The following is a 25994-nucleotide window of genomic DNA, read 5'->3' as shown; positions in this document are numbered from 1 at the left end:
ATGTGCTACCACTGCCTGACTTCTATGTTTAATATAGTGGCTGGCTTTTTACTCTGATTCTCAGATAAGCTTTATTAGGGTACACAATATTTGGGGAAACACAATATATCACCACATATTGGTCTCTTGCTTGCCCAGGCTTCATTCCTGTGTTTCTTTTCTTTTTTTTTAATTAATTAATTTATTTATTATGTATATGGAAGAGGGTGCCGGATCTCATTACAGATGGTTGTGAGCCACCACGTGGGTGCTGGGAATTGAACTCAGGACCTCTGGAAGAGCAGTCGGTGCTCTTAACCTCTGAGCCATCTCTCCAGCCCCCAGTGTTTCTTTTTATGGTTATTTGTTGTTTTGTTTGAGACAGGGTTTCTCTGTGTAACAGTCCTGGCTGCCCTGGAACTCGTTTTGTAGACCATCTTGGCGGTAAACCCTGTGTTTATTTTTTCCTTTCCTTTTCTATATTTTTTTAATCTGAGACAGGGTTTCCCTGTATAGTTCTGGCTGTCCTGGAACTCACTTTGTAAACCAGGATGGCCTTGAACTCATAGAGATCTGCCTGCCTCTGCCTCCTGAGTGCTGGGATTGAAGGCGTGCACCACCACCACATGGCTTCCTTTTCTATTTTCTCTTCCTGTACTGGAGGTGCTTTGAAAGTACTCAGTCACTAAGCTACACCTTTATCCCTCATTTTTCTGTCATTTTGTGGTATGTGTGTGTGCAACAAAGAAAGAAACAAAAGATGAAGTGCAATGACTTTCTGGAATAATGACATCACTGACATCTAGCAGGATATGAGATTATAGGAAGGTGTGGACAGAAGAATTATGCATTTGAGGCTAGCATGAGCTACAGAGCATGACCCTGTCTTACAAGGAATGGAGAGAGAAGGAAGAAAGGTCAAGAAAGTGGGATGGTATTCAAATGATAATAAGCCACCAGGCAGATTTAGTGGTGCACACAAAATTCCAGAACTAGGGAGAGAGAGGCAGGAGGATCAGAATTTTATGGTCATCCTCAGTCATGTGGTGAGCTTGAGGCTAGTCTGAGCTACAAGAAACCCTGTCTCAAAACCAAAATAAAACAACAAATTGAGACCCATAATCATGTAGGAGACACTTGTAGGTGTGTCTGTGATGGTGTTTTCAGAGAGCTTTAATTCAGGAGGGACGGCCCTGAATGTAGGCTGAAGTTCCAGACTGAAGAAAAAAAGAAAAAAAGAGAAAGTGAGTTGAGCACCAGCATGCATCCCTCTCTGTTTCAGTGTGATCAGATACCTTATCACCAGGTCTTCTTGGCAAGCTGTGAACTACTCTCAAACTGTGATCCAAAATAAAGTCTTCATTCATTGAGTTTTGGGGGGCTATTATGTCACAGTAATGAGAAGAATAACTAGTACAATACTCTTCCCCCGCATTTACCTTGAATGTTCAACCAGAAGCCAGTATGGATGGCAGATAGCAAGGTATTTCATTCATTCCCAGCAGCAAGGTCCTGGGCCAGTCTTGTTCCCACAATTGCCTACACACCCCTCTCCTCCTGGCCCCATAGTAGTGTTACTTGATACCTGAACATCTACATGTCTTTTCATATCATGTACACATAGCCTTGCCATTTGTTGTTATGCTCCATAGTGAATATTGCAGATATTGGCAGTTTCCACCCAAGGCTTGTCCTATTTTGCAACCCCAATAGCAGTATGAGAGCACTGAGCAAGCTCTGCACCTATCAGCTAAGATCAGATGAGAGACAAAGAGACAATGTCTCTCAGGTATTATATATGTTATTTGTTTGTTTTGAAGATTTGTTTATTTTAATTTTATGTGTATGAGTGTTTTGCCAGCATGTGTATTTATTTATGCATCATATGCAGTGCATACAGAGGTCAGAAGAGGGCAAAAGATCCTCTGGAACTGGAGTTATAAATGATCATGAACCACAGTGTGGATACCAGGAACTGAACTCAGGACCTCTGCAAGAGCAGCAAGTGCTCTTAATTTCTGAGCCATCTCTCCTCTCCAGATTCTGGTTGTTTTAAAATGAGGTTTTATGTAATCCAGGCTAGTCCTGATATCATTTATGTAGCTAAAGATGTTCTTCAACTCCTGATCCTTCTGCCTCTATTGCCCTTGTGTTGGGACTATAGACATGTACAGCATGCCCAGCTTTGGTGATCTTTTTGTTTGTTTTTGTTATGTTTCTGTATCTGTGTTTGAGTGTATATGTGTGTAGGTGTGAATATTGTCATAATATGTATGTAGGCCAGAGGACAACTTGCAAGAGTCAGTTCTTTCTTTCTAATATGGGTTCTAAGAATCAAACTCAGGACCTCTGACTTGTCAGCAAGTGCCTTTACCCATTATGCCATCTTGCCAGCCTCTCTAAAATTTGTTTTAGATTTATTTGTTTTATATGTATTTACATGTTTTGTTTGCATGCAGATAGGTATCCATGGAGGCCAGAAGAGGGTATTGGATCCCTTGGAACTAGAGTTACAGATGGTTTTGAGTCACCATGTGGGTACTCAGAACCAAACCCAGGTCCTCTGCAAGAACAAGTGTTCTAAACCACTGAATCACCACTCTAGCCCTCCACCTTTTGTTTTGTTTGTTTTTTTGTTTGTTTGTATTTTTTTGAGACAGGGTTTCTCTGGGTAGCTCTGGCTGTCCTGGAACTCACTCTGTAGACCAGGCTGGCCTCGAACTCAGAGATCCGCCTGCCTCTGCCTCCTGAGGCCTGGAATTAAAGGCATGCAGCACCACTGCCTGGCTCTAGCCCTCCACCTTAAAAAAAATTCAGAATCTAGGTACCTTCCATGTATGAGGGAGAATAGCCTTTGTGCCATCTAGTATTAGCATATAAACATTTTCCTGTTTTTCACATATCTTAGAGTGTTGTTCTCCACCTTATTCATTGAGGCAATGTCTGTCCATTGAACTTGGGACTCACTGGTATGACTGATAGTCTAGCTAGATAACTTGCTCTGGGGATTCCCTGTCTCCCTGCCTTCCGAGTGCTGGAATTACAGGAGAGCCAGCATTTACATGGGTGCTGGGAATCTGAACTCTGTTCCTCTTGCTTATATAGCAAACCCTTTATTCATTGAGCCAGTTCCTCAAGCCAGAAACTCCAAAAAAAAAAAAAAAAAAAGATTTGCTGGTTGTCCTTTTAATCTCATGGTTTCTGCATTAGAAAGATCTTCTGCAATTCAGTATTGCAAAGGAAGTGATTGTTGTGCTGGTGAATTAGGCAGGCTTGGAGAGGGTAGTTTCTTAGGGGAGAGATGTTAAGATTTGATAATGGGTAGGAAGTGGCATTGAGAGAAAGAAATGAAGGACAACACCAAGGTGCTAAAAAGATTATTTTTAATGTGCATGTATGTGTGTCTGTGTATGTGCACATGCATGCAGGTGCCTATAGAGGTGAGAGGAAGGTCCCCTGGATCTGGAGTTACAGGCATATGTGAACTGCTTGACATGGGTGCTGGAACCCAACTCAGTTCCCTACTAGAGTAGTATTCACACTTAACTGCTGAGCCATCTTGTAAGCCCTAATACCTATACTGAACTCTAATATCTGCACTAAGATGGACTCATGGTGAGAAGCAAGTTTTAGGTGAACAGTTTACTATTTGTGGACATTTTTATACAGATTCCTGCTAGGTAGTCCAGTGGGGCTGACAAGATGAGAGGTGGATCTATGAACTAGCAGTTTTGATGAAACATTATAAAGCTGGGGAGAGAAATCATAGTGATTTCAAGAAAGACCTTATTTGATGCTGTTGAACTAGAGGTCATCATGAAGACCAAAGGTTGACACCTAGGCTTCCTGTGTGAGCAAATAAGATGAGAACAATGGGCCAGGTTGGTGCACACCTTTAATGCCAGCACTCGGGAGACAGAGGCAGGCGGATTTCTGTGAGTTTGAGGCCAGCCTGGGCTACCGAGTGAGTTCCAGGAAAGGCACAAAGCTACACAGAGAAACCCTGTCTCGAAAAACCAAAAAAAAAAAAAAAAAGCTGGGAACGATGGGACTGAGAAACAGATGTGACAGGGTGAAGTGTTTGGAGCTTGTGATATTTACATGAGAATGCTGAGTAATTACAGGAAATGGCCTTGAATCCCTCTCCTCTGTAATAACCCAAGAATAACCTCTGCAGACTCATCCCCCCTTTCTCCTTCCACCTCCCTCTTCCCTCTTCTCTCCTCTGTGAACCTAGGTGTAATACAGTGGGGCAAGCACTCTGTAGCTCAGCCTAGCCCATCCCTGCCTATCCTCCTTGGGTTTCAGAGGTTTGTTTCTGTTGTCCTGTTTTTTTGTTTTTGAGTTGGCCTAAGCTGGCCTAGATTCCAGGCTTGAGCCACCAAACCTGGCATTATTTCAGGTTGAATATTCAACACATGTACATAGGGTGAAGATCCAGGAAGTGAATCAGTGAAAACCCAGAAGGGTCACACCTTAGGAATAGCTAAACTGACTGTTGGTAAAAGCTTCCTAGACTTGCCCTACAAAGCTTAGCAACAGACCTTAAGAGAGGATAATGTGCATATATCACTGACTGCCAAAGTCCAATATTCTTCAGGAAGACAATAAATCCAGACATTCAAACCACAGAAGAGTCATGAATGTCCAGAATGTAATAAAGGACTACCATATATTCAAAGATTCTTAGCTAGAAGAAATACAGGCTAAGTGAGACAGAATTTCAAAATATAAAATTAAAAGAATATGGAGTGTCAGTATAGAGGCACACACCTTTAATTCCAGCACTCAGGAGGTAACAAAGTAAGAGAATCAGGAGTTCAAGGCAGCCTTGGCCACATAGTGGGTTCAAGGCTAGCCAGGTCTTCATGAAACCATGCCATAAAAACCCCAAATGAGCTGGGTATTGGTAGCGCATGCCTTTAATCCCAGCACTCGGGAGGCAGAGCCAGGCGGATCTCTGTGAGTTCGAGGCCAGCCTGGTTTACCAAATGAGATCCAGGACAGGCACCAAAACTACACAGAGAAACCCTGTCTCAAGAAACAAAAAACAAAAGAAAACAAACAAACAAATAAACAAACAAACAAAGATGCCAGCCACCAAGCCTGATAATTTCACAGGACCCACATGGTAGAAGGAAAAGAACTGACATGCAAATTAAATTATCCTCTGGCATCCATATATGTATTCGGTGGCACACAAGCAAACACACACACACACACACACACACACACACACACACACACACACACGTAATAAAGGGCCTAAATAAATACATAGGTAAAATAAAATAAAAGGGATGTAGCACAAATTGCTAAATGGTCTTATTAATTAGAAACACCTGGAACCAGATAATGGGGTGAAAGCTGAAAGATCAGAGGAACAGAACAAGCCAAGCCACAAGTTCTTACTCTAGGAAATCCTCAGCCCAAGAGAACTACTTCCTGTATACTCACACTTATATACCTTTCTGTGCCCTGCCATCTTACTTCCTCTCTCTGCCCAGCTATATCAGGAGCTGAGTGTGATGGTGCATACTGGAAATCAGATATTGGTAACACAGAGTATAAAAATCATTCTTTTAAAAGGATTTCTTAGAAGCTGGCCAATGGTGGCATATGCCTTTAATCTCAACATTTGGGAGGCAGAGGCAGGCAGATCTCCGTGAGTTCAAGGCTGGCCTGGTACAGAGAGAGTTCCAGGACAGCCAAGGCTACACACAGAGAAACTCTGTCTTGAAAAAAAATTAACAAGAACCTGGTGTAATGATGCACATCTTTAATCCCAGTACTCAGGAGGCAGAGGCAGGTGGATCGTTGTGTGTTTGAGGTCAGTCTGGTCTACATGTTGAGTTCCAAGACAGCCAGAGCTACATAGTGAGACCCTGTCTGTAGTTGGTTTTTTTTTTTAACTCTTTGGGGCCCACCACCCAGCTCCCAAGTAAATACATGGAGACTTATTCTTACTTATGAATGCCTGGCCTTAGCTTGGCTTGTTTCTAGCTAACTATTCTAACTTAAATTATCCCATTTCTCTTTAACTATGTTTTACCTCTCAGCTTTTATCTTTCTCTATTTCTGTATACCTTTCTTTACTTCTTACTCTATGGCTTGCTGTGTAGCTGGGTGGCTGGCCCCTGGAGTCCTCCTCCTCTTGCTCCTTGATCTCCCTCTCCCCAGATTTCTCTTCCTATTTATTCTCTGGCAGCAACACCTATCCCCCTTTCCTCTTTATTAGACCAATCAGGTGTTTTAAACAGGCACAGTAACACAGCTTCACAGAGTTAAACAAATGCAACATAAAAGAATGCAACACATCTTTGCATCATTAAGCAAATGTTTCACAGCACAAACAAATGTAACACATCTTAAAATAATATTCTACAACACCTGTCTCAAAAACTTATATGTGTTTGTGATTGTCTTTAGGTATCTGCATGTGTATGCAGGTCCTCATTGAGTACAGAGGCATCCCATGAATCTGGAGTTACAAGCATTTGTGAGCTACCAAATGTGAGTGCTGGGAACTGAATTTGGGTTCCCCGCAAGAGCAGTATACTCTATTAACTGCTGAACCATCTGAACACACAGTATAAAATTCATTCTTAGGACTGGAGAGTTGGTTCAGTAGTTAAGAGGACCTGGGTTTGAGTCTGAGCACCCATTTGGTGGCTAATAACTGTCTATAACTCCAGTTCCAGGGGAATCTGGTGCCTTCCTCAGGCCTTTGAGGGCACTGCATGCCCATGGTGCATCCATATACATGCAGGCAAATTACATATATATAAAACAAATTTTTAAAAGTTTAAAAAATAAAATTTATTCTTTCTGGCTGGTGAAGCATGCCTATGATTCCAGAAGTTGGAAGGATGAGGCAGGGGAATAAAGAGTTTGAGATTAGGTCTGGAGAGTTGTTTCAGCAGTTAAGAGCATTTGTTCAACCCCCAGCACCCACATGACAGCTCACAACTGTCTGTAACTCTAGTCCCATGGGATGTGATGCCCTCTTCTGACCTCCAAGAGTACCAGGCTTGTATGTGGTACACATATATAAATGCAGAAAAACCAATCATGTACATAAAATAATAAAACAAGCTGGGCAGTTGTGGCACACGACTTTAATCCCAGCACTCAGGAGGCAGAGACAGGCAGATCTCTGTGAGTTCAAGGCCAGCCTGGTCTACAGAGTGAGTTCTAGGACAGCCAGGGCTATATTATAAGACCCTTTATCAAAACAAGACAAAACAAAAACACAAGAATAAATAAATAAGTAAGAAAGGCTAGCCGGGCGTTGGTGGCGCACGCCTTTAATCCCAGCACTCGGGAGGCAGAGCCAGGCGGATCTCTGTGAGTTCGAGGCCAGCCTGGGCTACCAAGTGAGCTCCAGGAAAGGCGCAAAGCTACACGGAGAAACCCTGTCTCGAAAAACCAAAAAAAAAAAAAAAAAAAAAAAAAAAAGAAAGGCTAGATGGGATGGAGAGATTGCTCAGTGCATAAAGTACTTTCTGTGCAAGTGTGAGGACTGGAGTTTGGATCCTCAGAATCTACAGGGATGCCTGTCAGACATGGCAGCCCAACTGGAATCCAAGTGCAAAGATGGGATTCCTGGGGCAAGTTGGTTAGCTAGACTAGCTGAATTGGCAAATTCTCTGTTCAAATAAGAAACTCTGTCTCAATATATAAGGTGGAACATGCCTGAGGAAGATGCCTGATGTTGGAGCCCATTTTTCCTAGTGGCTTTACCCAGCAGGTCTGAATAAAGAGTTCCTAGCACTCACATCCAGTGGCTCACAACCGCCTTTAACTCCAGCTCCATAGGCTCTAATGCCCTCTGCTGGCCTTCTTGGGCCCCTACATACACACACACACACACACACACACACACACACACACACACACACACTAAGCAAGCAAGCAAACAAACAAACAAACAAATAAATAAAAGAACAGCTGGGCCTGTTGACAAACACCTGTAATTCCAGAAGATGAGACTGTGAAGCTGGAGGATCACTGGAAGTTCAAGGCCAGCCTGAGCTACAGTGTGAGGCAACGTGGGAAAAAAAGCCAGTTGTGGTGGCGCAAGCCCATAATAATTCCAATATTGGGGGGATGAAGCAGAAGGGTGGTCAGTTCGAGGTCACACTGTACTAAAGGGGAAAGAAAGGGGAAAAAAAGAGGAAAAAGAAAACAAGGGAATTAGAATCCCAGATTCAGGGTCAGAGTGGCTTGTTGAGGAAGGAGCTAGGTGGAAACAGCTATAAATTGCAGTACTCCAAGCTTTGTGCTGGGTATTTGTTCATTATTAGCCTTCCAGTTTATAGATCATTGGGGAAAGAGCCCTGAATTAGGGCGCAGTCCTTGCTAGTGTGCTTTTGATAGGCCGGTCCAAGCAAAATCTTGCAACCGCAGCAGGTGGCCCAAGGCTCCCTGAGGAGGAGCGGGCTTGCTCTCCAGGACCAAGGGGGTGTGGCGCGGCCGCGCGCGGATTCCAGGATTGCTGGAAGCAGCAAGAGAGGAGCTGGGAGTGTAGAGAGGCGAGCGCCTAGGACTCAGCCATTGAGCGAAGGAGGTAATTTCTCAGGAAGAGATCCCCAGTAGTCCATGGGAGGCTCGTTCTGTGCACTAGAGTCCCGGGCCTCAGGGACCAGAGGCCTCACTCCCATGCGCTATGCCTCTCAGGCCCCGGACCCTCCCTGGGAGCCCCCTCCCGGTGTGGTGGTACAGTCCAAGTTTAAAAGGCCCAGGCGGCCTCGGGCCAGCCCAGTGTGTGGGCGACGGCGGTTGCAGTTATCGCGGCGTGCGGGCTTGCGTGGCCACGCGAGTAGGGCTGCTGTAGGGCACGGGGGCACGTCCACGTGGCCAGGGGTGGCCACCCCGAGTCAGCCGCGTTGGAGGGACAGGTAGGTGGCTGCCATCCTTACAACTCATGTGCCAGTAGTCTGATGGATGTCTGAGATTCAGACACCCTGGGGGTCCAGATGGTTTTAGGGGTCAGGCTCTGTCCCTGCCTCTCGAGGTTCACCAGGCACTAGGTCCCCTGAGCAGGAAGAGACAGCCAACTCAATTGATTGTAGCCCCATTGCCTGATACGACCGTTTTGTAGAGGAGGAGCCGCAGCTAAGAGCATTGCTGTAGCCTCTGTATTGACTAAGGTCTCCACGGGTTTGCCCAGGGGTGCCCCCGATGGGGGCAGGGCTGGCTGGGTTGGTAGCACAGTGAGGAGCATTGTGGGAGAGCGGGCTGTGGACCCACATATTTGTATGGAGCTTTCCTCATTATCGTGCTCTTTGCTGGCAGGGCTGTAGCAGAGGGGCTGGGTGCGTCTGTGATGCCTGAGGTTGCCACTTAGAGGTGGGGGCTGGGGTGGGATCTTGTGCTGCAAATCACGACTTTCCAGGTCTCCTTCCCAATCTGTCCCTGGCGGGTTTCTAAAATTGGTTTTCTGTAGAGTGTAGAAGAGGTGAGGGCAGGATGCAGCTGCTTTTCTCTTTCGCCTTCCATTCTTCATTTGGTTGTTGCATGAGGTGTCCGGGATGCAGACCTGACAAAAGAACCCCAGAGAGCTAATCAATTTGAGCTGAAATTTGGCAATTTCAAGCTGGAATTGCTCCCTGTTCCAGCAAATGCTGCTTTTCTTTTTTCTTTTCTGTGCCCTCCCCACCCCATGCTGAGTTCCTCCTGTGTTTCTTGAGAGGGTAGCACTGACTGCAGAGACTGCTCTGCTGTCTTTGCAGCCTGGGGCTGGCTGGGTGTGGCCTGGGGGTGAAGTGCCAGCACTGTCCCTATCCATATAGGCCTTGCCCCATATCCCTAAGGCTTCAATTGTATTTGGGGGTGCTGCTTCCTACATATAAGACTTCTGGGACTCTCAAAAGTGGGTTAGACCCCTCTGCCCCTACCCCTCCCTGACTAACCTCTGGATCTTCAGGGGGAGCCACACAGGCCTGGCAGAGCATCTGTCTGCCTGTATCTGACTAAAGCTTGATTTACGTCTGTCTTGGTGAGAGTCTTGGCTTTGTGTTGTAGCAGAAAGGCCAGACAGCAGACTCCTGGATAGGCAGCCAAGGCCCTTTGGGAGAAAGCACCTGAGGCCATGAGCTGGAGAAGTGGTGGCATTGAAACCAGCCTCAGGCCTTTATTCTCCAGAGCTTTGCTCTAGGACTCCTGTTGGCAGTGCCTTTCACAGAGAAGCATCCCCCACCTCCAGCTTGTGATTGTTCTCTCCCTATTTTTCTCCTTTCCCAGCTCAGGCAAGGGGTATTTGGGGTCTAGGCTTCCCTGTTAATGCTCTCCTGTGCCATCAACTGCTCTCAGCCTTGGTATGTATTTGGTATATATTTGGATCCCAGTTCTGGGATGGCCTCCCACCCCATCTTTTCAAGCCTCTGGCTCTGCTGTCCCTTGGGTGTGGCCCAGTTGAGACAAGGCCTCTTGGCTTTTTTCCAGTACAGGGGTGGGGAATGATTGATGGCTTCCAAGCTTGCATGTGCTTGTTACTCATTCATTTGCCCTATTAGAGGCCCCTCCCCTCTCCCAGCCTCAGTCACCATCTGGGGCTCTGTCATATTGGATGAGTTGCCCTGCCCCTCTGTGGCATGGAGCCTGGCCTGTCAGGGTCGCTGGGCCAGGCAGGTCAGGGGGAGGGAGAGCAGCTTAACCCTGGGGCTTCTGACTCCCACTTGCTATTTCTCCTCAGGCCTGTTCCTGGTACAGCTGCCGGTCATGCCCACTGTCTGCCTTCTCCCATTGCTATTCTTCACCATAGGAGGGTGCCTGGGTAGCAGCAGGCCCTTTCGTACCTTTGTGGTGACAGATACCACACTGACTCACCTGGCTGTTCACCGAGTGACTGGGGAGGTGTTTGTAGGTGCAGTGAACCGAGTTTTCAAGCTGGCTCCAAACCTGACTGAGTTACGGGCTCATGTCACAGGGCCCATTGAGGACAATGCTCGTTGCTACCCGCCCCCTAGCATGCGTGTGTGCTCCCACCGCCTCGTGCCTGTGGACAATGTGAACAAGCTGCTCCTCATAGACTATGCAGCCCGTCGCCTGGTAGCTTGTGGCAGCATCTGGCAGGGCATCTGCCAATTCCTGCGTCTAGATGATCTCTTCAAGTTGGGTGAGCCCCATCATCGCAAGGAGCACTACCTGTCAGGGGCCCAGGAGCCTGACTCCATGGCTGGTGTCATTGTTGAACAGGGCCAGGGGGCTAGCAAGCTGTTTGTGGGCACTGCTGTTGATGGCAAGTCTGAATACTTCCCTACCTTGAGTTCCCGTAAGCTCATCGATGATGAAGACAGTGCAGATATGTTCAGTCTGGTGGGTGAGCCATGCCTGTTTGTTCTGTCCTATTTTCCCTGCTTCTTATGAGTCCAGGTCTTATTCATTCCTTTCCCTCAGTCCTGGCCCTGCTTCTTGGGAAGGAAAGCTTTGTTTTGAGAGGGGAATTTTGACCCATCACTGCCACAGAGATGTAGACCAGCTGCTGAGGACAGGAAAATGGGTAGAATTCACTTGTAGAAAGCCTGTCTCTAGAGAGGCTGAGGTCACCTTGTACTCTGTGGCATGGATCCCAGTAATTGTCTAGGTAGGGCATATGGGAGATCACAGGAGAAGCCTTTGGAAGATCACATTGTTAGAGCAGGGTTGGGAAGTCAAGGTGGAGTAGGGAGCAGGCCTTTATCCCATACTCATACTTTGCTCTACTCTCCAGGTGTACCAGGATGAGTTTGTCTCCTCTCAGATCAAGATCCCTTCAGACACACTTTCCTTGTACCCCGCCTTTGACATCTACTACATATATGGCTTTGTCAGTGCCTCCTTCGTGTACTTCTTAACACTGCAGCTGGACACCCAGCAGACGCTGCTGGATACAGCAGGCGAGAAATTCTTCACATCCAAGATCGTGCGCATGTGTTCAGGAGACTCAGAGTTCTACTCTTATGTAGAGTTTCCCATTGGCTGCTCCTGGCGTGGTGTGGAGTACCGCTTGGTGCAGAGTGCCCACCTGGCCAAGCCTGGCCTGCTCCTGGCTCAGGCTCTGGGTGTGCCAGCCGATGAGGATGTCCTCTTCACCATCTTCTCTCAGGGCCAGAAGAACCGAGCCAGCCCACCTCGGCAGACCATTCTTTGCCTCTTCACCCTCAGCAACATCAATGCCCACATCCGGCGCCGAATCCAATCATGCTACCGTGGGGAGGGCACACTGGCCCTGCCCTGGCTGCTGAATAAGGAGCTGCCATGCATCAACACCGTGAGCCCTTTGCTTGCTCTGCTGTCCCCGTGCTAGACATGACAGCTCTGTGTCTTTCTGCCCTTCTGCTGTGTGGCTGTTTGTCCACTCCCAGGCTTGGCATGGTCCTGGGAGTGACACCTTTGTTCTGACACTTTTCCTGCCTTACCTTTCTTGAGAGCCTTACTCTCTTTTTATGTCTTGGCCAGTGTCCTGTTTGTATATTGCCACCTTCATTTTCCTGATTAATTCCCAGCTTGCTCCCTGGCCTCTATCAAGTCTTGTAGACCCAAGCTTCTCCTCTCTTTCCCTGCTTTCCATCCCCAGTCCCATTTTCCCAATTGGATCCTAGGGCAAACTGTCAGGCATGTCTGGAGGGCAGTGGCTTCCAGGTTCTGCTGCTTAACAGAACCTGAGATCTAATAGCATCTGTCTATCTTGAACTCTCACTCACCCCTCCTGTGTCACCAGCCCATGCAGATCAATGGAAACTTCTGTGGGTTAGTGTTGAATCAACCATTGGGTGGCCTACACGTGATTGAGGGGCTACCCCTGCTGGCTGACAGCACTGATGGCATGGCCAGTGTAGCTGCCTATACCTACCACCAGCACTCTGTGGTTTTCATCGGTACACGCAGTGGTAATCTCAAGAAGGTTGGTCCTAGAACTCTTGTCTTATGGGATTGGGAATGTTTTTCACACACGGAAAGAAGGGCTGGGGAACAGAATGTGCACATGAGCATGGATAGCCCTGAACAGGGTATGATGACTTTCCAGGTTAGGCCCCAAGAGCTGAGTCCTGCTCCTTGGGTGGCTCCTCTGCCATCTACCTTCACCAGTGTTTTTTTTTTTTTTTAGCTGAATCCAAGGTAGCCTTTGCCTTAGCCTAAGGCTGTGGCCATTGGAGCTATGGGCCTTCAAACTGAGTATAGGCTCAAGGAGGTCCTGCCTGACTTCAGCTCAGCTGCAATCTAGAAAGTCCCTGGCTGAAGAGGATGCTCTGGGTGCAGGGAGCTATGGTAATGTGAAGCTGGCCTGTCATTTCTCTGTCATGGTCTTGTGGCTCAGGTGCGGGTTGATGGCTCTCAAGATGCCCAGCTGTATGAGACGGTCTCTGTAGTGGAGGGCAGCCCCATACTCCGAGACCTGCTCTTTAGCCCTGACCATCGGCACATCTACCTCCTGAGTGAGAAGCAGGTGGGCCCGTGGTGGGTGGTGGTGGATGGTGGGGCAGGGGTGGGCTGTGTGCTGATGTGGCTGTCCCCAGGTGAGCCAACTCCCGGTGGAGACCTGTGAGCAGTATCTGAGTTGCGCTGCATGCCTGGGCTCAGGGGACCCACACTGTGGTTGGTGTGTGCTACAGCACAGGTGAGGGCAGTGGGTGAGGGACATGGGGCAGCAATGGGCTCCCTGGGGCCATTATCTTGGGAGACAGAAAGATTTAGGAGGGCCTTGCCAGCTGAACAGGAGCCAGCCACACTTGCTATACCTTCCTTCACCCACCTGCCCAGTTTCCCCCAGCCTTGAGCCTTGAGCTTTGAGTGTTGAGCCTTCCCCTCCCTCCCTTCCCCTCCACTTTCTCCAGCTAATGAGCGGAACTTCCACCCTGAGTGACGTCCCTTGGATCTCAGGGGATGAGGCCAAGGCACACTGTTGCCTGGCAGTAGGAGCTGGGTATGCTGTCCTCTGCCCCACTCAGCCTCTTACTGCACCCCCATCTGGGCCCTCCTGGGACAGTGCTAAGACTGCTCTGGCCTGTCCCCGTGCAGGTGCTGCCGTGAAGGGGCCTGTCCAGGTGCCTCTGCCCCACATGGCTTTGCAGAGGAGCTGAATAAATGTGTACAGGTGCGGGTCCGGCCCAATAATGTGTCAGTGACAACCCCCGGGATGCAGGTAAGCAATATGGAGGGTGCTTAGGTCCATGTATGCTTCATGAGGAAGGGGTACACCCTGCCCCTGCTCTGAGCCCTCTGCCTCCCCCAGCTGACAGTAGCCATGCGCAACGTGCCAGACCTCAGTGCGGGTGTGAGCTGTTCATTTGAGGAGGTGACTAAAAGTGAGGCTGTTTTGCTGCCCTCTGGAGAGCTGCGTTGCCCTTCACCATCCCTTCAGGAGCTCCAGACACTTACCAGAGGGCATGGTCAGTGGACTCAGGCTGTTTTGGGTGTTGTGGGGTAGGGCAGGATACCGGGCTAGTTGGTGATGGCTATCTGGCTTGCTGCAGGGGCCACTCACACTGTGCGGCTGCAGCTGCTCTCCATGGAGACTGGTGTGAAGTTTGCTGGGGTTGACTTTGTTTTCTACAATTGCAGTGCCCTCCAGTCGTGAGTACCTGGTTCAGAATCGGTCCCTAGCCCTGGGGATAGATAGGTGCTCTGGGATATATAAAACTTGCAGGTTGTCTCGAGGGTTTCAGGGGTGAGCTGTTGGGCCTTCCTGCTCTGTCCCCAGTTCTATCCAATCAATCCTGATGTGCATTGTGTGGTTTATGCAGGTTCTGCCTGTCCCTTCATTTGTTCCCCAGTGCATTTTGTAGGGTGGTGTGACTTTCTCTGTTATTTCTAAAGCCACTTCCCTCTCCAGGTGCATGTCCTGTGTTGGCAGCCCTTACCCCTGCCACTGGTGTAAGTACCGTCATGTGTGTACCAGCCACCCACACGAGTGCTCCTTCCAGGAGGGCAGGGTCCACAGCCCTGAGGTGAGGTGGTGCAGTACACTGCAAAAGGCTGGGCTCCTTGGGGGCTGGCCTCTCACTTTTTTTTGTTTGCTCTCCCATCTCCTTGGGCCTGGAGAAAGGTGGATAGCCCAGCATACCTCTGACAGTTGTTCTCTTCCCAGGGCTGCCCTGAGATCCTGCCTCGAGGAGACCTTTTGATCCCTGTGGGTGTCATGCAGCCTCTAACCCTGAGGGCTAAGAACCTGCCACAGCCTCAGTCAGGCCAGAAAAATTATGAATGTGTGGTTCGTGTACAGGGTCGGCAGCATCGGGTACCTGCAGTGCGCTTTAATAGCAGCAGTGTACAGTGCCAGAATGCCTCGGTGAGGTCCAGGGTGGGCTAGCCAGGGAGAGTTGGGGTTTTTGTTGGTTTGGTTTTTATTTTTTGTTTTTGGTGTATGGTCAGCTTACTGATCTGGAAGCCTCTGGTTGGTCCTGGCAGGCCTTTCTTAGTCTTTTTACCAGAGATTCCTAAGTTGGGCAAGGATTTTGCTCATCTTATTTGTGCTCATGTGATTCCATTTTTTTTTTTAGTATTTTTATGAAGGTGATGAGTTTGGTGACACCGAACTGGATTTCTCTGTGGTCTGGGATGGCGATTTCCCCATTGATAAGCCTCCCAGCTTCCGAGGTGAGGGATGACATGGGTCCAAGGAGCATGTTCCTGGGATAGGGTTGGCAATGCTGGGGGCAAGTCTGGAGGCCCTAGAGCCCCTGCTCCTCTGCCACTGTCTGCTGCATCAGTAGTTCCCTTTGCCTGCAGCCCTTCTTTACAAGTGCTGGGCTCAGCGGCCTAGCTGTGGCCTCTGCCTCAAGGCTGATCCCCGGTTCAACTGTGGCTGGTGCATCTCAGAGCACAGGTGCCAACTGCGGGCTCACTGCCCAGCTCCCAAGAGCAACTGGATGCACCCAAGCCAGAAGGGTGCCCGATGCAGCCATCCCCGAATCACCCAGGTTAGCTTTACCTACTGGTCCTACCTTGCCTGCTGGGCATGTATGAGTCTGGCCTGATCTTTTTGCCTGTTATCCTGCTCTACAGATCTACCCACTCACAGGGCCCAAGGAGGGTGGTACCCGGGTCACCATTGTGGGTGAGAACCTGGGCCTCACTTCCCGTGAAGTTGGCGTGCGAGTAGCTGGTGTACGTTGTAACTCCATCCCTACTGAATATGTCAGTGCTGAAAGGTGAGTGTGGTCATATAAGCACCCTGTCTTTGTGTATCACAGCTGGTCCTGACTTTCTGTGACTCCTAGGATCGTATGTGAGATGGAAGAATCGCTGGTGCCCAGCCCACCACCTGGGCCTGCTGAGCTCTGTGTAGGTGACTGTTCGGCCGACTTCCGCACACAGTCCCAACAGCTCTACAGCTTTGTGGTACGTGGCCTACTGGTCCCTTCCCCTTCCTTAAGCCTTCTCCTCCCCTATCTGGGGGAATTTGGAGTGGCCCTTGGATGGGGCTAGTTCCTATCTCCTCTCAAGGGCTGCTTCTTTCATAGACCCCAACATTTGACCGTGTGAGTCCTGCTCGAGGCCCAGCTTCTGGGGGCTCTCGGCTCACCATCTCTGGAACTTCTCTGGATGCTGGCAGCAGGGTCACAGTGATTGTAAGAGATGGCGAGTGCCAGTTTGTAAGGTGGGCCTGAGCACAAACAGTCTAGAGTTGAGCATTATGTGAAGGGCTGTGGGGACAGGGGAACTGGAGGTGCCGGGCCACCTGTTTCAAGCCTCCCTGCTTACTTACGTAGGAGAGATGCCGAGGCAATCGTGTGTATCTCACCTGTCTCCACTCTGGGCCCCAGCCAGGCCCCTATCACCCTTGCCATCGACCATGCCAACATCTCCAGCCCTGGAGTCATCTATACCTACACCCAGGACCCCACTGTCACACACCTTGAGCCCACCTGGAGCATCATCAAGTGAGATTCTGAGGAGAATGGGGTTGAGGACTGATTTGGGGCTCTGAGTGTCTCTCTTGGGGCCTTACATGTTACTGGGGCCTTGGGGTATCAAATCATTCCTGAATCCACATCGATAGGGACACAGAGTTGTCCTGCCCATATAGAGCCTGGCACCTGCTAAAGGATCCAAGGTTAGAGGCTCTGAGCTTTGCAAAAAAATCTTGGTAATTTCAGGGCAGGGTGTGGGAGGGAGCCTGAGACCTTTACCCATCTCTGCAGTGGAAGTACTGCCATCACTGTGAGTGGAACCCATCTGCTGACGGTGCAGGAACCCCGTGTACGGGCAAAGTACCGTGGTATTGAGACTACTAATGTGAGTAGCAGCTTCCCACCCCTCTACCATCCTTGCTTCTTATTCAAGGCATCATGCACTGAGGTGATTGCTGTTGTCTCTACAGACATGCCAGGTGATCAATGACACTGCAATGCTATGTAAGGCCCCTGGCATCTTCCTTGGGCGTCCTCAGCCTCGGGCCCAAGGCGAGCACCCTGATGAATTTGGCTTCTTGCTGGATCATGTGCAGACAGCCCGCTCCCTCAACCGTTCTTCCTTCACCTACTACCCTGATCCCAGCTTTGAACCACTTGGGCCATCTGGTGTGCTAGATGTCAAGCCTGGCTCACATGTTGTATTGAAGGTGCTTGGATAGGGGTAGGGAGTAGAAAGGAGGGGAGGAGCAGAGAGCTGGAGAGCTTAACTATCTCTTTGTTGGTTATCCACTGCTAGGGCAAGAACCTGATCCCTGCTGCAGCTGGCAGCTCCCGCCTCAACTATACAGTACTGATTGGAGGACAGCCGTGTGCACTAACTGTCTCAGATACTCAACTTCTGTGTGATTCCCCCAGCCAGACAGGCCGGCAGCCTGTCATGGTGCGTATAGGCTTGGGAGGCCACCAGGGCAGCTTTGGGTGTACATGGGAGTTGGTTCACCTTGAGCCTGCCCTTACAGGTGCTGGTGGGTGGCCTGGAGTTCTGGTTGGGCACCCTGCATATCACTGCTGATCGGGCACTGACCTTACCGGCTATAGTGGGGCTGGCAGCAGGGGGTGGGCTCTTGTTGCTGGCCATCACTGCCGTGCTGGTCGCCTACAAGCGAAAGACTCAAGATGCAGACCGAACACTCAAGCGGCTCCAGCTACAGATGGACAACCTGGAGTCTCGTGTGGCCTTGGAGTGCAAAGAAGGTGCCTAAAGCCGGGACTGTACCACAGTATGTGAGAGCTGAGGGACTTCCCTGCCTCTTGCTCAACTCATTCCACTCTACTTTCCCCCAGCTTTTGCTGAGCTGCAGACAGATATCAATGAACTGACAAACCACATGGATGGTGTGCAGATTCCCTTCTTGGACTATCGGACCTATGCTGTGCGTGTGCTTTTCCCTGGCATTGAGGCCCACCCAGTGCTCAAGGAGCTGGATGTGAGCCCCCCTGCTGCCCGTCCATGTTCTATTTCCCCCAGAGCCACCACTACCTACCTTCTGAGACTCTCTGGTCCCCACAGACTCCCCCCAACATGGAGAAGGCCCTGCGCCTATTTGGGCAGCTGCTGCACAGCCGTGCCTTCCTGCTCACCTTCATCCACACTTTGGAGGCTCAGAGCAGCTTCTCCATGCGTGACCGTGGCACTGTAGCCTCACTTACCATGGTGGCCCTGCAGAGTCGGCTTGACTATGCCACTGGACTGCTGAAGCAACTGCTGGCCGACCTCATTGAGAAAAACCTTGAGAGCAAGAACCACCCAAAGCTGCTATTGCGCAGGTATGTAACTGTCTTGCCTGGCCTCTCCCCTAGCCCACTCCTCCATTTCCTATTTCAGGCCCCTCTGTCCAAGCCCCACCCTAGCCAGGCCAGGGCCTTAGGACCTATCTCTTGCCCACAGGACAGAGTCAGTGGCTGAGAAGATGCTCACCAACTGGTTCACGTTCCTGCTGCATAAGTTCCTGAAGGTGTGCTTAGGGGGACTGGGCAGCAAGGGAGGAATGTTCAGGGGTGGGTACAGTTGATTGGTAAGCCAGACAGGCAGCCAGCTATGCCCTTGACCCTGGGTGCAGGAGTGTGCCGGGGAGCCACTTTTCCTGCTCTACTGCGCCATCAAGCAACAGATGGAGAAAGGTCCCATTGATGCCATAACAGGCGAGGCCCGCTACTCCTTAAGTGAGGACAAGCTCATCCGGCAGCAGATCGACTACAAGACCCTGGTGAGCATGGGGCTATGTAAGCAGGAGATGGGGTGCAGGAATCTTGCTCAGGATTAATGCTGGGGGTTCCTTTATTCTTAGACTCTTCATTGTGTGTGCCCGGAGAGCGAGGGCAGTGCTCAGGTCCCTGTAAAGGTTCTCAATTGTGACAGCATCACCCAGGCTAAAGACAAGCTGTTGGATACTGTGTACAAGGGTATCCCATACTCTCAGCGCCCCAAAGCTGAGGACATGGACTTGGGTAAGGTCTCTCCCTTTTTTCCTAGCCCCTGACCTTCCATTCCCTACCAGGGGCTCTCACACTTTATACCTGAGCTCTGTTCCTTAGTGGGCCTAAGGCCTTGTGGTATAAATGTCCCTAAGAGCTGACTGTGGCCTGCAGAATGGCGCCAGGGCCGCATGGCCCGAATCATCCTTCAAGATGAGGACGTAACTACAAAGATAGAGTGTGACTGGAAGAGGGTCAACTCACTGGCACACTACCAGGTGAGGAACTGGGAGCCTACTCACCTCCAGGGCTTCTTAGGAGCAGTGGCCAGGTCTGCTCCCAGCCCTTATCCCTATATTCATGAGCTCTCCTCATAGGGCCTTGGTTGTACATATACATACATACATTGAAGATTCTGGATGGGTGGTAGCCCCTTGGCTTCCTGTACTGCCCCTTGTCTTTGGACCTCCAGGTAACAGATGGTTCCTTAGTAGCACTGGTGCCCAAACAAGTATCTGCCTATAACATGGCCAACTCCTTCACCTTCACCCGTTCACTCAGTCGATACGGTAGGTATCCTCATCATGGTGGCCCTGTGTCCTTCAATTAAGGCTATATAAGCCATCTTAGGAAGCCCCAAGTAGCTGTCTTGACCCAACTGGAAAGACCTTCATTATTTTGGGCCCGAGTGGTCTCCAGTTCTGTAGCGCAGTAGTGGGGGGGGTGGCAAGAATAGATGGGTTCCACAAAGGCTCCTGGGCTCTTAGAGGAGAGTGGAGCAAGAGGGTGGGTAATGGCCAGGACCTGTAGGGGCCTAAGGGTCACATCTGTCCTCTGCCCTAGAGAGCTTGCTCCGTGCTGCCAGCAGCCCGGATAGCCTCCGTTCCCGAGCACCTATGCTCACACCTGACCAGGAGGCGGGCACCAAGCTGTGGCATCTGGTGAAGAACCACGACCATGCTGATCACCGAGAGGGAGACCGTGGCAGCAAGATGGTCTCAGAAATATATCTGACAAGGCTGCTGGCCACCAAGGTGTGGGCCTGCCCCAGGCTCCCTTGGTATCTGCATAGACACTTTCTAGCCCAGACTTAACCATGAGATGAGCCGGTCTTACCAGGCGGGGGCCACTTTCTCAGGGCATTTGCAGTAGGACCTCTAGGCCTGAGGTCAAGAGCAGGTCCATTTTAGGAATGCTGGCTCTTCAGAGTTCTTTACTGAGTTTTTCTGCCCCTGTCTGTCAAATTTGGGGTACTTCCTGACATAGCTGCCTTACTGTCATTCATAGGGCACATTGCAGAAATTTGTAGATGACCTGTTTGAAACTGTGTTCAGTACAGCCCACCGGGGCTCAGCCTTACCCTTGGCCATCAAGTACATGTTTGACTTCCTGGATGAACAAGCTGACCAGCGCCAGATCAGTGACCCTGATGTGCGCCACACCTGGAAAAGCAACTGGTACTTATCAGTTCCTGGCTGCTGCTGGCCATGGGTGGGAGGAAGAGTGACTTAGCCAAGCCAAAAGGCCCATGGACTGAGAGCTGAGTAGCCTTTCAGGCAGGAGGGATAGGACAGTGGCTTGGCCTAGAACTGAATATGAGTATATAGAAGGTGGGTACTGCTGGGTTGTACAGATGGGAATTGCTAGTCTAGCAGTGTAATTGGCCATTTTTCTCCAGGGCCCTGCACAAGGTAGAGATATTGATGGCTTGGCACAGGTGGAGACAGTGGAAACTTCAGGGGTGGAGGTTGAGGACAGAAAGCCATCTATTCTTCTCATTGCCTGAGTCCAGCAGAAAATTAAAGAAAAAGCCATTTACCCTAAATATGTCCTTCCTGTTACATCAGGAGAAGACATGAGTTGGCCAGACAGGAACAAGGTGTGAAGGAAGGCATTGGGGGAAAAGGGACACACAGGGCCACTGGGAAGTCTCAAGTGTATGTCCCTCTATTTAGCTTACCTCTGCGTTTCTGGGTGAATGTGATCAAGAACCCACAGTTTGTGTTTGACATCCACAAGAATAGCATCACGGATGCCTGTTTATCAGTGGTGGCCCAGACCTTCATGGACTCCTGTTCTACATCAGAGCATCGTCTGGGCAAGGACTCCCCTTCCAACAAGCTGCTCTATGCCAAGGACATCCCTAATTACAAGAGCTGGGTGGAGAGGTGGGCCCTGGGAGACTGCTGTATGTGCATGGTGGCAGGCTGCAACTGCCTGCCTAAACAGCCGGTCTGAGGCTGGCCAAACACCGATGACATGAGTTTTGGCTTTTGTGACATATGCATGATTGACTCACCCAGGGTCTCTACAGGTACTACCGAGATATTGCAAAGATGGCATCAATCAGTGACCAGGACATGGATGCCTATCTGGTGGAACAGTCCCGCCTCCATGCCAATGACTTCAATGTCCTAAGTGCACTCAGCGAGCTCTACTTCTATGTCACCAAGTACCGTCAGGAGGTATGTTGATGCACCTTCCAGACCCCCAGTTGCATGGTTCTGATGATGCAATTAAAGGCAAAGAAAGGCAGGGAGGTTGATGGATTGAGGAGTGCCACAAGGATTTGAGCAAGTTGGGACACAGAATCCATCTTGTATCTTGTCTACATTCTATCCCTTGCGTAGGGCAACATGGGTAATAATTTTCCTACATGCTGGGATTTAAGGAATACAGAAGAGAAACCACCAGCTGGAGTATAGAGTTCCCACTGGGTAAAAGTTATAAGGCTGGAAAATCAGAAGGGGTGGGCCAAGGTGTGTGGGGTGGGGCCAGAGGTAGGTGCATTCAGCTATTAGCAGGGCCTGTGGCTTTTGTGGTTGGAGATGCCAGCAGACAGAGGAACACATAAGGCTGTGGAGGCCTGGATTCATGTTCTTCTGAGTAACTGGATGTCAGTCACAAGCTGGAATCAAGGAAGAGTGCAGGGCTTCTTCAGCCTAAGCAGCTGACAGGATGAAGTTCACTGCTATAAACACAGTAATACTATAAACCACAGGAAAGACTGTAGATGGAACTGCTTTGTGAGGCCCAGGGAACAAAGACCAAGAATCTTCAGAACCACTCAAATCATCCATAGAAAGTGCTAAAGTACTGAGGGAACATAAAGCATCTTGGGATAGGTAGCAGGGATGGTGTCAAAGTTGATTGGGTTAGACTGGGAAGGTTGAGCCCAATTACTAGTCTCCTGCTAACTGGACTTAAAATGACAAGTATGCAAGGTATAATAGTATAGATTCAGGGGAAGTCTAGGTTGGAAGTACACTTTTGGAAACCATAGATGGAATTTAAAGCCCTGAGCCAGGGGGATGGAGAAACGGCTCAGTTGATCGAGTATCTGCTATGAAAGCACAAGGACCTGAATTTGGATTCAAAGCACCCATGTAAAAATATTGGGTGTGGTGGCATATGTCTATAATCCCTATACTGGGGGTAGTGGTAGAGGAGATAGGCAGATCCCCACAGTCTAGCCAATCAATGAGTTCTATGTTCAGTGAGAGACTATCTCAAAAATAAGGTGGATGGACTGGAGAGATGAATCAGCAGTTAAGAGCACTTACTGTTCTTCCAGAGGATCCAAGTTTGATTCTCAGCACCCACATGGCGACTCACAGCCCTTTAGCTCCAGTTCCAGGAAATCTATCCTCCTCTTTTAGCTTCTGTGGGCATCAGGCAAACATGTGATATATACGCAAGCAAAACACTCATACACATTTTTTAAAAGGCGGAGAATGATGAGAAAGACACCAGGTATTGACTTCTAGACTCCACACACAGGCATGTGTACCCACATGCACCCATGTACACAGACAAATAACAAATGTGCATGAATGCACAGGTGCACTAAAGATTAAGCCCTGACCAGGCATGGTGGCACATATCTTTAGTCCCAGCTCTTAGGCAGCAGAGACACATAGATTGCTGTGATTCAAGGCCAGCCTGGTCTACAAAGTGAGTTCCAGGACAGTCAGAGATAGTGAAATACTGTCTCAAAAAAAAAAAAAGGAACTCACCAAGAGACATCATGCCAAGCACAGCACTCTGAGCCCCTCACCGGTCAAAGAAGAAAGAGGGAACTAGCAGAGGACTGGGAGGGATCCCAGAAGTGGCTGGTGGAGTCAGCCCTGTATCCTGAGCCAGACCCCTTCATGGATCAAGGAGGATGGAATGGCCAGATTGGCCAAGAAGATGTTGGAGTTTGGGTCAGGAGGGAACAGGAATCGATAACAGCAAGTATGGCCCAATCTCTAAAAAAGCTACACATGAGCTATGATAGAAGATTGCTCTGTAGTTGGGGATGGTATTAGGAGTCAAGGAAAAGCAGGTGGTTTGCTGAGAAATTAGAGGTTTGGAGCTTGAGCTGGGCACAGAGACTGAAGCTTGTGGGAGGGAAGAGCCCGTCTGGGAAGCAAGGGCTTTGTGCAGAAGTGGAGCCTGCCATGGGTCTGCTCCAATGGATCCTCATCTCCTAGATCCTTACCTCGCTGGACCGAGATGCCTCTTGTCGGAAGCACAAGCTTCGACAGAAGCTGGAGCAGATCATCAGCCTGGTGTCCAGCAGTAGCTGAGTGGGGAGATGGTGAGGAGGGGGCTTCTCACTTCTGAGCCATTCTCCCAGCCAGGGGAGTGGTTGGCTCTAGCCTGAGTCTCCAGGGCTGAGACCCAGATCTGGTGTTGTTGGGGAGGTTACCAGGCCAAGATGTCCCCATCACACCTGGGCCCCCTTCATTAGTGCCTTGCTTTGGGCCCTGCAGGGGGAGGGGGTGACAGGACCGAGCTCTCCCCACCAGCAGCAGCAATACCCCCACCCTCTTGCCCTTGTGTTTCCATGTCAAGGGAGCCCTTGCCCTCCTAGCTCTGTATACCCTACCTACCTATTTATTAACCTAACCCCACCTTAATTTTCATATGTAAATATACATGTCCCATGGGATGTTGCCAGCCTCACAGACCTGCCTCCTTGGTTGATTTGGGCCCTACTTCCTGTCCTAGTTCCTTTGTGACATTGCCAGCCTTCACTCAGCCTCTGGCATCTCACCTTTGCCCTGTAAGGCCCCACTTGCCCTAAGAGAGCCTCAGTACCAGCGGCATTTGGGGTTGGATAATAATTTGAAGCTGCCCTCAGATTGGCTGGCCCTGGCCAGGCCAGGGTCCCTCTTCAGATGTTTCAAGAGTCAGACCACATTTTCATGGGGCCTGTTGTCTCTGAGAGAACTAAAACCAGGTTGTGCTTGGGCCTGATGTGGGCCTGGGCCTCTGAAACATTCCTTGTGTCCCTACTGACAAACTTCCTCAGTGTTGTAGGCACTTGCCCCAAACCCCCTCAGCCTCAGCTGCCCCATCATGTCCCCACCCCTAGGGGCCAAGGTGGCAGTGCCTTACTGTTTCTCGTGTCTCCTGCCTCTGAGGAATCTGGCCCTGTCTGATGGTCCCAGAGCCCCCAGTCCACTTTTCTTTTGTTGCATGAGTTTTTCTTTGTTGTTGTAAGTTTTTCCTAATTAAATGTTGGGAAATGGGGTCAGTGCATGTCTTTGTCTTTGGGGTAAGTGGGCAGACCTGTGGGGCTATGGATGAACTGGACTGTGGGAGGAAATATAACTCTTTATAGGATTTCTGATGATTTGAGGAAGATCATGGTCATGTGTAGTTCATTAGGCAATCCTGGTGGCTCTAGCTTCAAGACTGAATAAATCTGCTTCCTTCCCCTTGTATATACTGTTTCTACTCAGATATGCCCATCTTCCTGCTTCTGCCCTGCCCCTTTTAGTACATTATTAGTTGGGGACAAAGAGATGCTGTTAAGAAATAAGAGACTCAGCCGGGCGGTGGTGGCGCACGCCTTTAATCCCAGCACTCGGGAGGCAGAGGCAGGCGGATCTCTGTGAGTTCGAGGCCAGCCTGGGCTACCAAGTGAGTTCCAGGAAAGGCGCAAAGCTACACAAGAGAAACCCTGTCTTGAAAAAACCAAAAAAAAAAAAAAAAAAAAAAAAAGAAAAAGAAATAAGAGACACATCCCCACTGTGTTAAAAAAAAAATTCTTCAGTGGGGGTTGGAGAGATGACTGGGTGGTTTAAGAGCACCAGTTGCTTTTCCACAGGATCCAGGTTCAATTCCCAGCACCCACATAGTGATTTACAACTGTTTATAACTCCAGTTCTGGGAGATTGGATGCCCTCTTCTGGCCTCCTCAGGCACCAGGCATTTACAAAAGAAAAACTTTAAGTGGCTTCACTTGTACCCCAAATTCTGAACATGTGGCAACTCATTGGACTATAAATGGGGAGGACCTACCTGTGTGTGAATTACTCCCAACACGTGTTAGATGTTGCATATGGGGTGAAGATTACTGTACAATTAAAAAAAGGATAGCTTAGGACTGAGGAGATGGCTTAGTGGTAAAAAGCTTTGTCACACAAACTTGAGGACTAGAGTTTAGATAGTAATCACAGTACTCAGAAAGCAGTGATGAGGGTATCCTGGGACAAGCTGGATAGCCATACTAGTCATATAGACAAGCTCTGGATTCAACTGAAAAACCCTACCTTATTGAATAAGGTGGAAAGTGATAGAAAAAGACTCTCAACATTAATCTCAGGCCTCCACACATACAACAGGTATACTCAGACACTGGATCATGCATATACATACACATGAGAAAAATAACAAGGTAGATTGCTCCTAGTACTTGGGAGGTGGCAG

General features: G+C 49.5%; 1 protein-coding gene across 3 annotated transcripts; it reads left to right on the top strand.

Annotated features, from left to right (window-relative positions):
* The first annotated feature begins 8741 nt into the window (after window positions 1-8741).
* Plxna3 (plexin A3) lies at window positions 8742-25006 on the top strand. 3 transcript variants are annotated; one of them, XM_042268869.2, is made up of 34 exons: window positions 8742-8879; window positions 10225-10298; window positions 10676-11298; window positions 11693-12232; window positions 12683-12865; window positions 13280-13408; window positions 13479-13579; window positions 13981-14104; window positions 14195-14351; window positions 14436-14535; window positions 14795-14909; window positions 15050-15250; window positions 15462-15558; window positions 15691-15881; window positions 15967-16112; window positions 16182-16302; window positions 16425-16561; window positions 16674-16844; window positions 17106-17199; window positions 17285-17524; window positions 17614-17757; window positions 17837-18071; window positions 18162-18304; window positions 18388-18644; window positions 18766-18832; window positions 18938-19084; window positions 19166-19325; window positions 19467-19570; window positions 19765-19861; window positions 20136-20326; window positions 20580-20749; window positions 21248-21460; window positions 21607-21757; window positions 23768-25006. In XM_042268869.2, the coding sequence occupies exons 3-34, from the start codon at window positions 10702-10704 to the stop codon at window positions 23861-23863; spliced, it is 5619 nt and encodes a 1872-aa protein (XP_042124803.1). In that variant the 5' UTR covers window positions 8742-8879; window positions 10225-10298; window positions 10676-10701; the 3' UTR covers window positions 23864-25006. The 3 variants fall into 3 exon arrangements, with proteins under 3 accessions (XP_042124803.1, XP_042124808.1, XP_006992496.1); XM_006992434.4 differs by lacking the exon at window positions 10225-10298 and having other exon boundaries at window positions 8763-8879; XM_042268874.2 differs by lacking the exons at window positions 20136-20326; window positions 21248-21460; window positions 21607-21757; window positions 23768-25006 and having other exon boundaries at window positions 8751-8879; window positions 20580-20740.
* The last annotated feature ends 988 nt before the right edge of the window (window positions 25007-25994 follow it).

The sequence above is a fragment of the Peromyscus maniculatus genome, chromosome X (genome assembly GCF_049852395.1).
Source record: "Peromyscus maniculatus bairdii isolate BWxNUB_F1_BW_parent chromosome X, HU_Pman_BW_mat_3.1, whole genome shotgun sequence".
NCBI lineage: Eukaryota > Metazoa > Chordata > Mammalia > Rodentia > Cricetidae > Peromyscus > Peromyscus maniculatus.
Note: the sequence above shows the minus strand (reverse complement) of the source record. Positions and strands in the feature narration are given on the sequence as shown.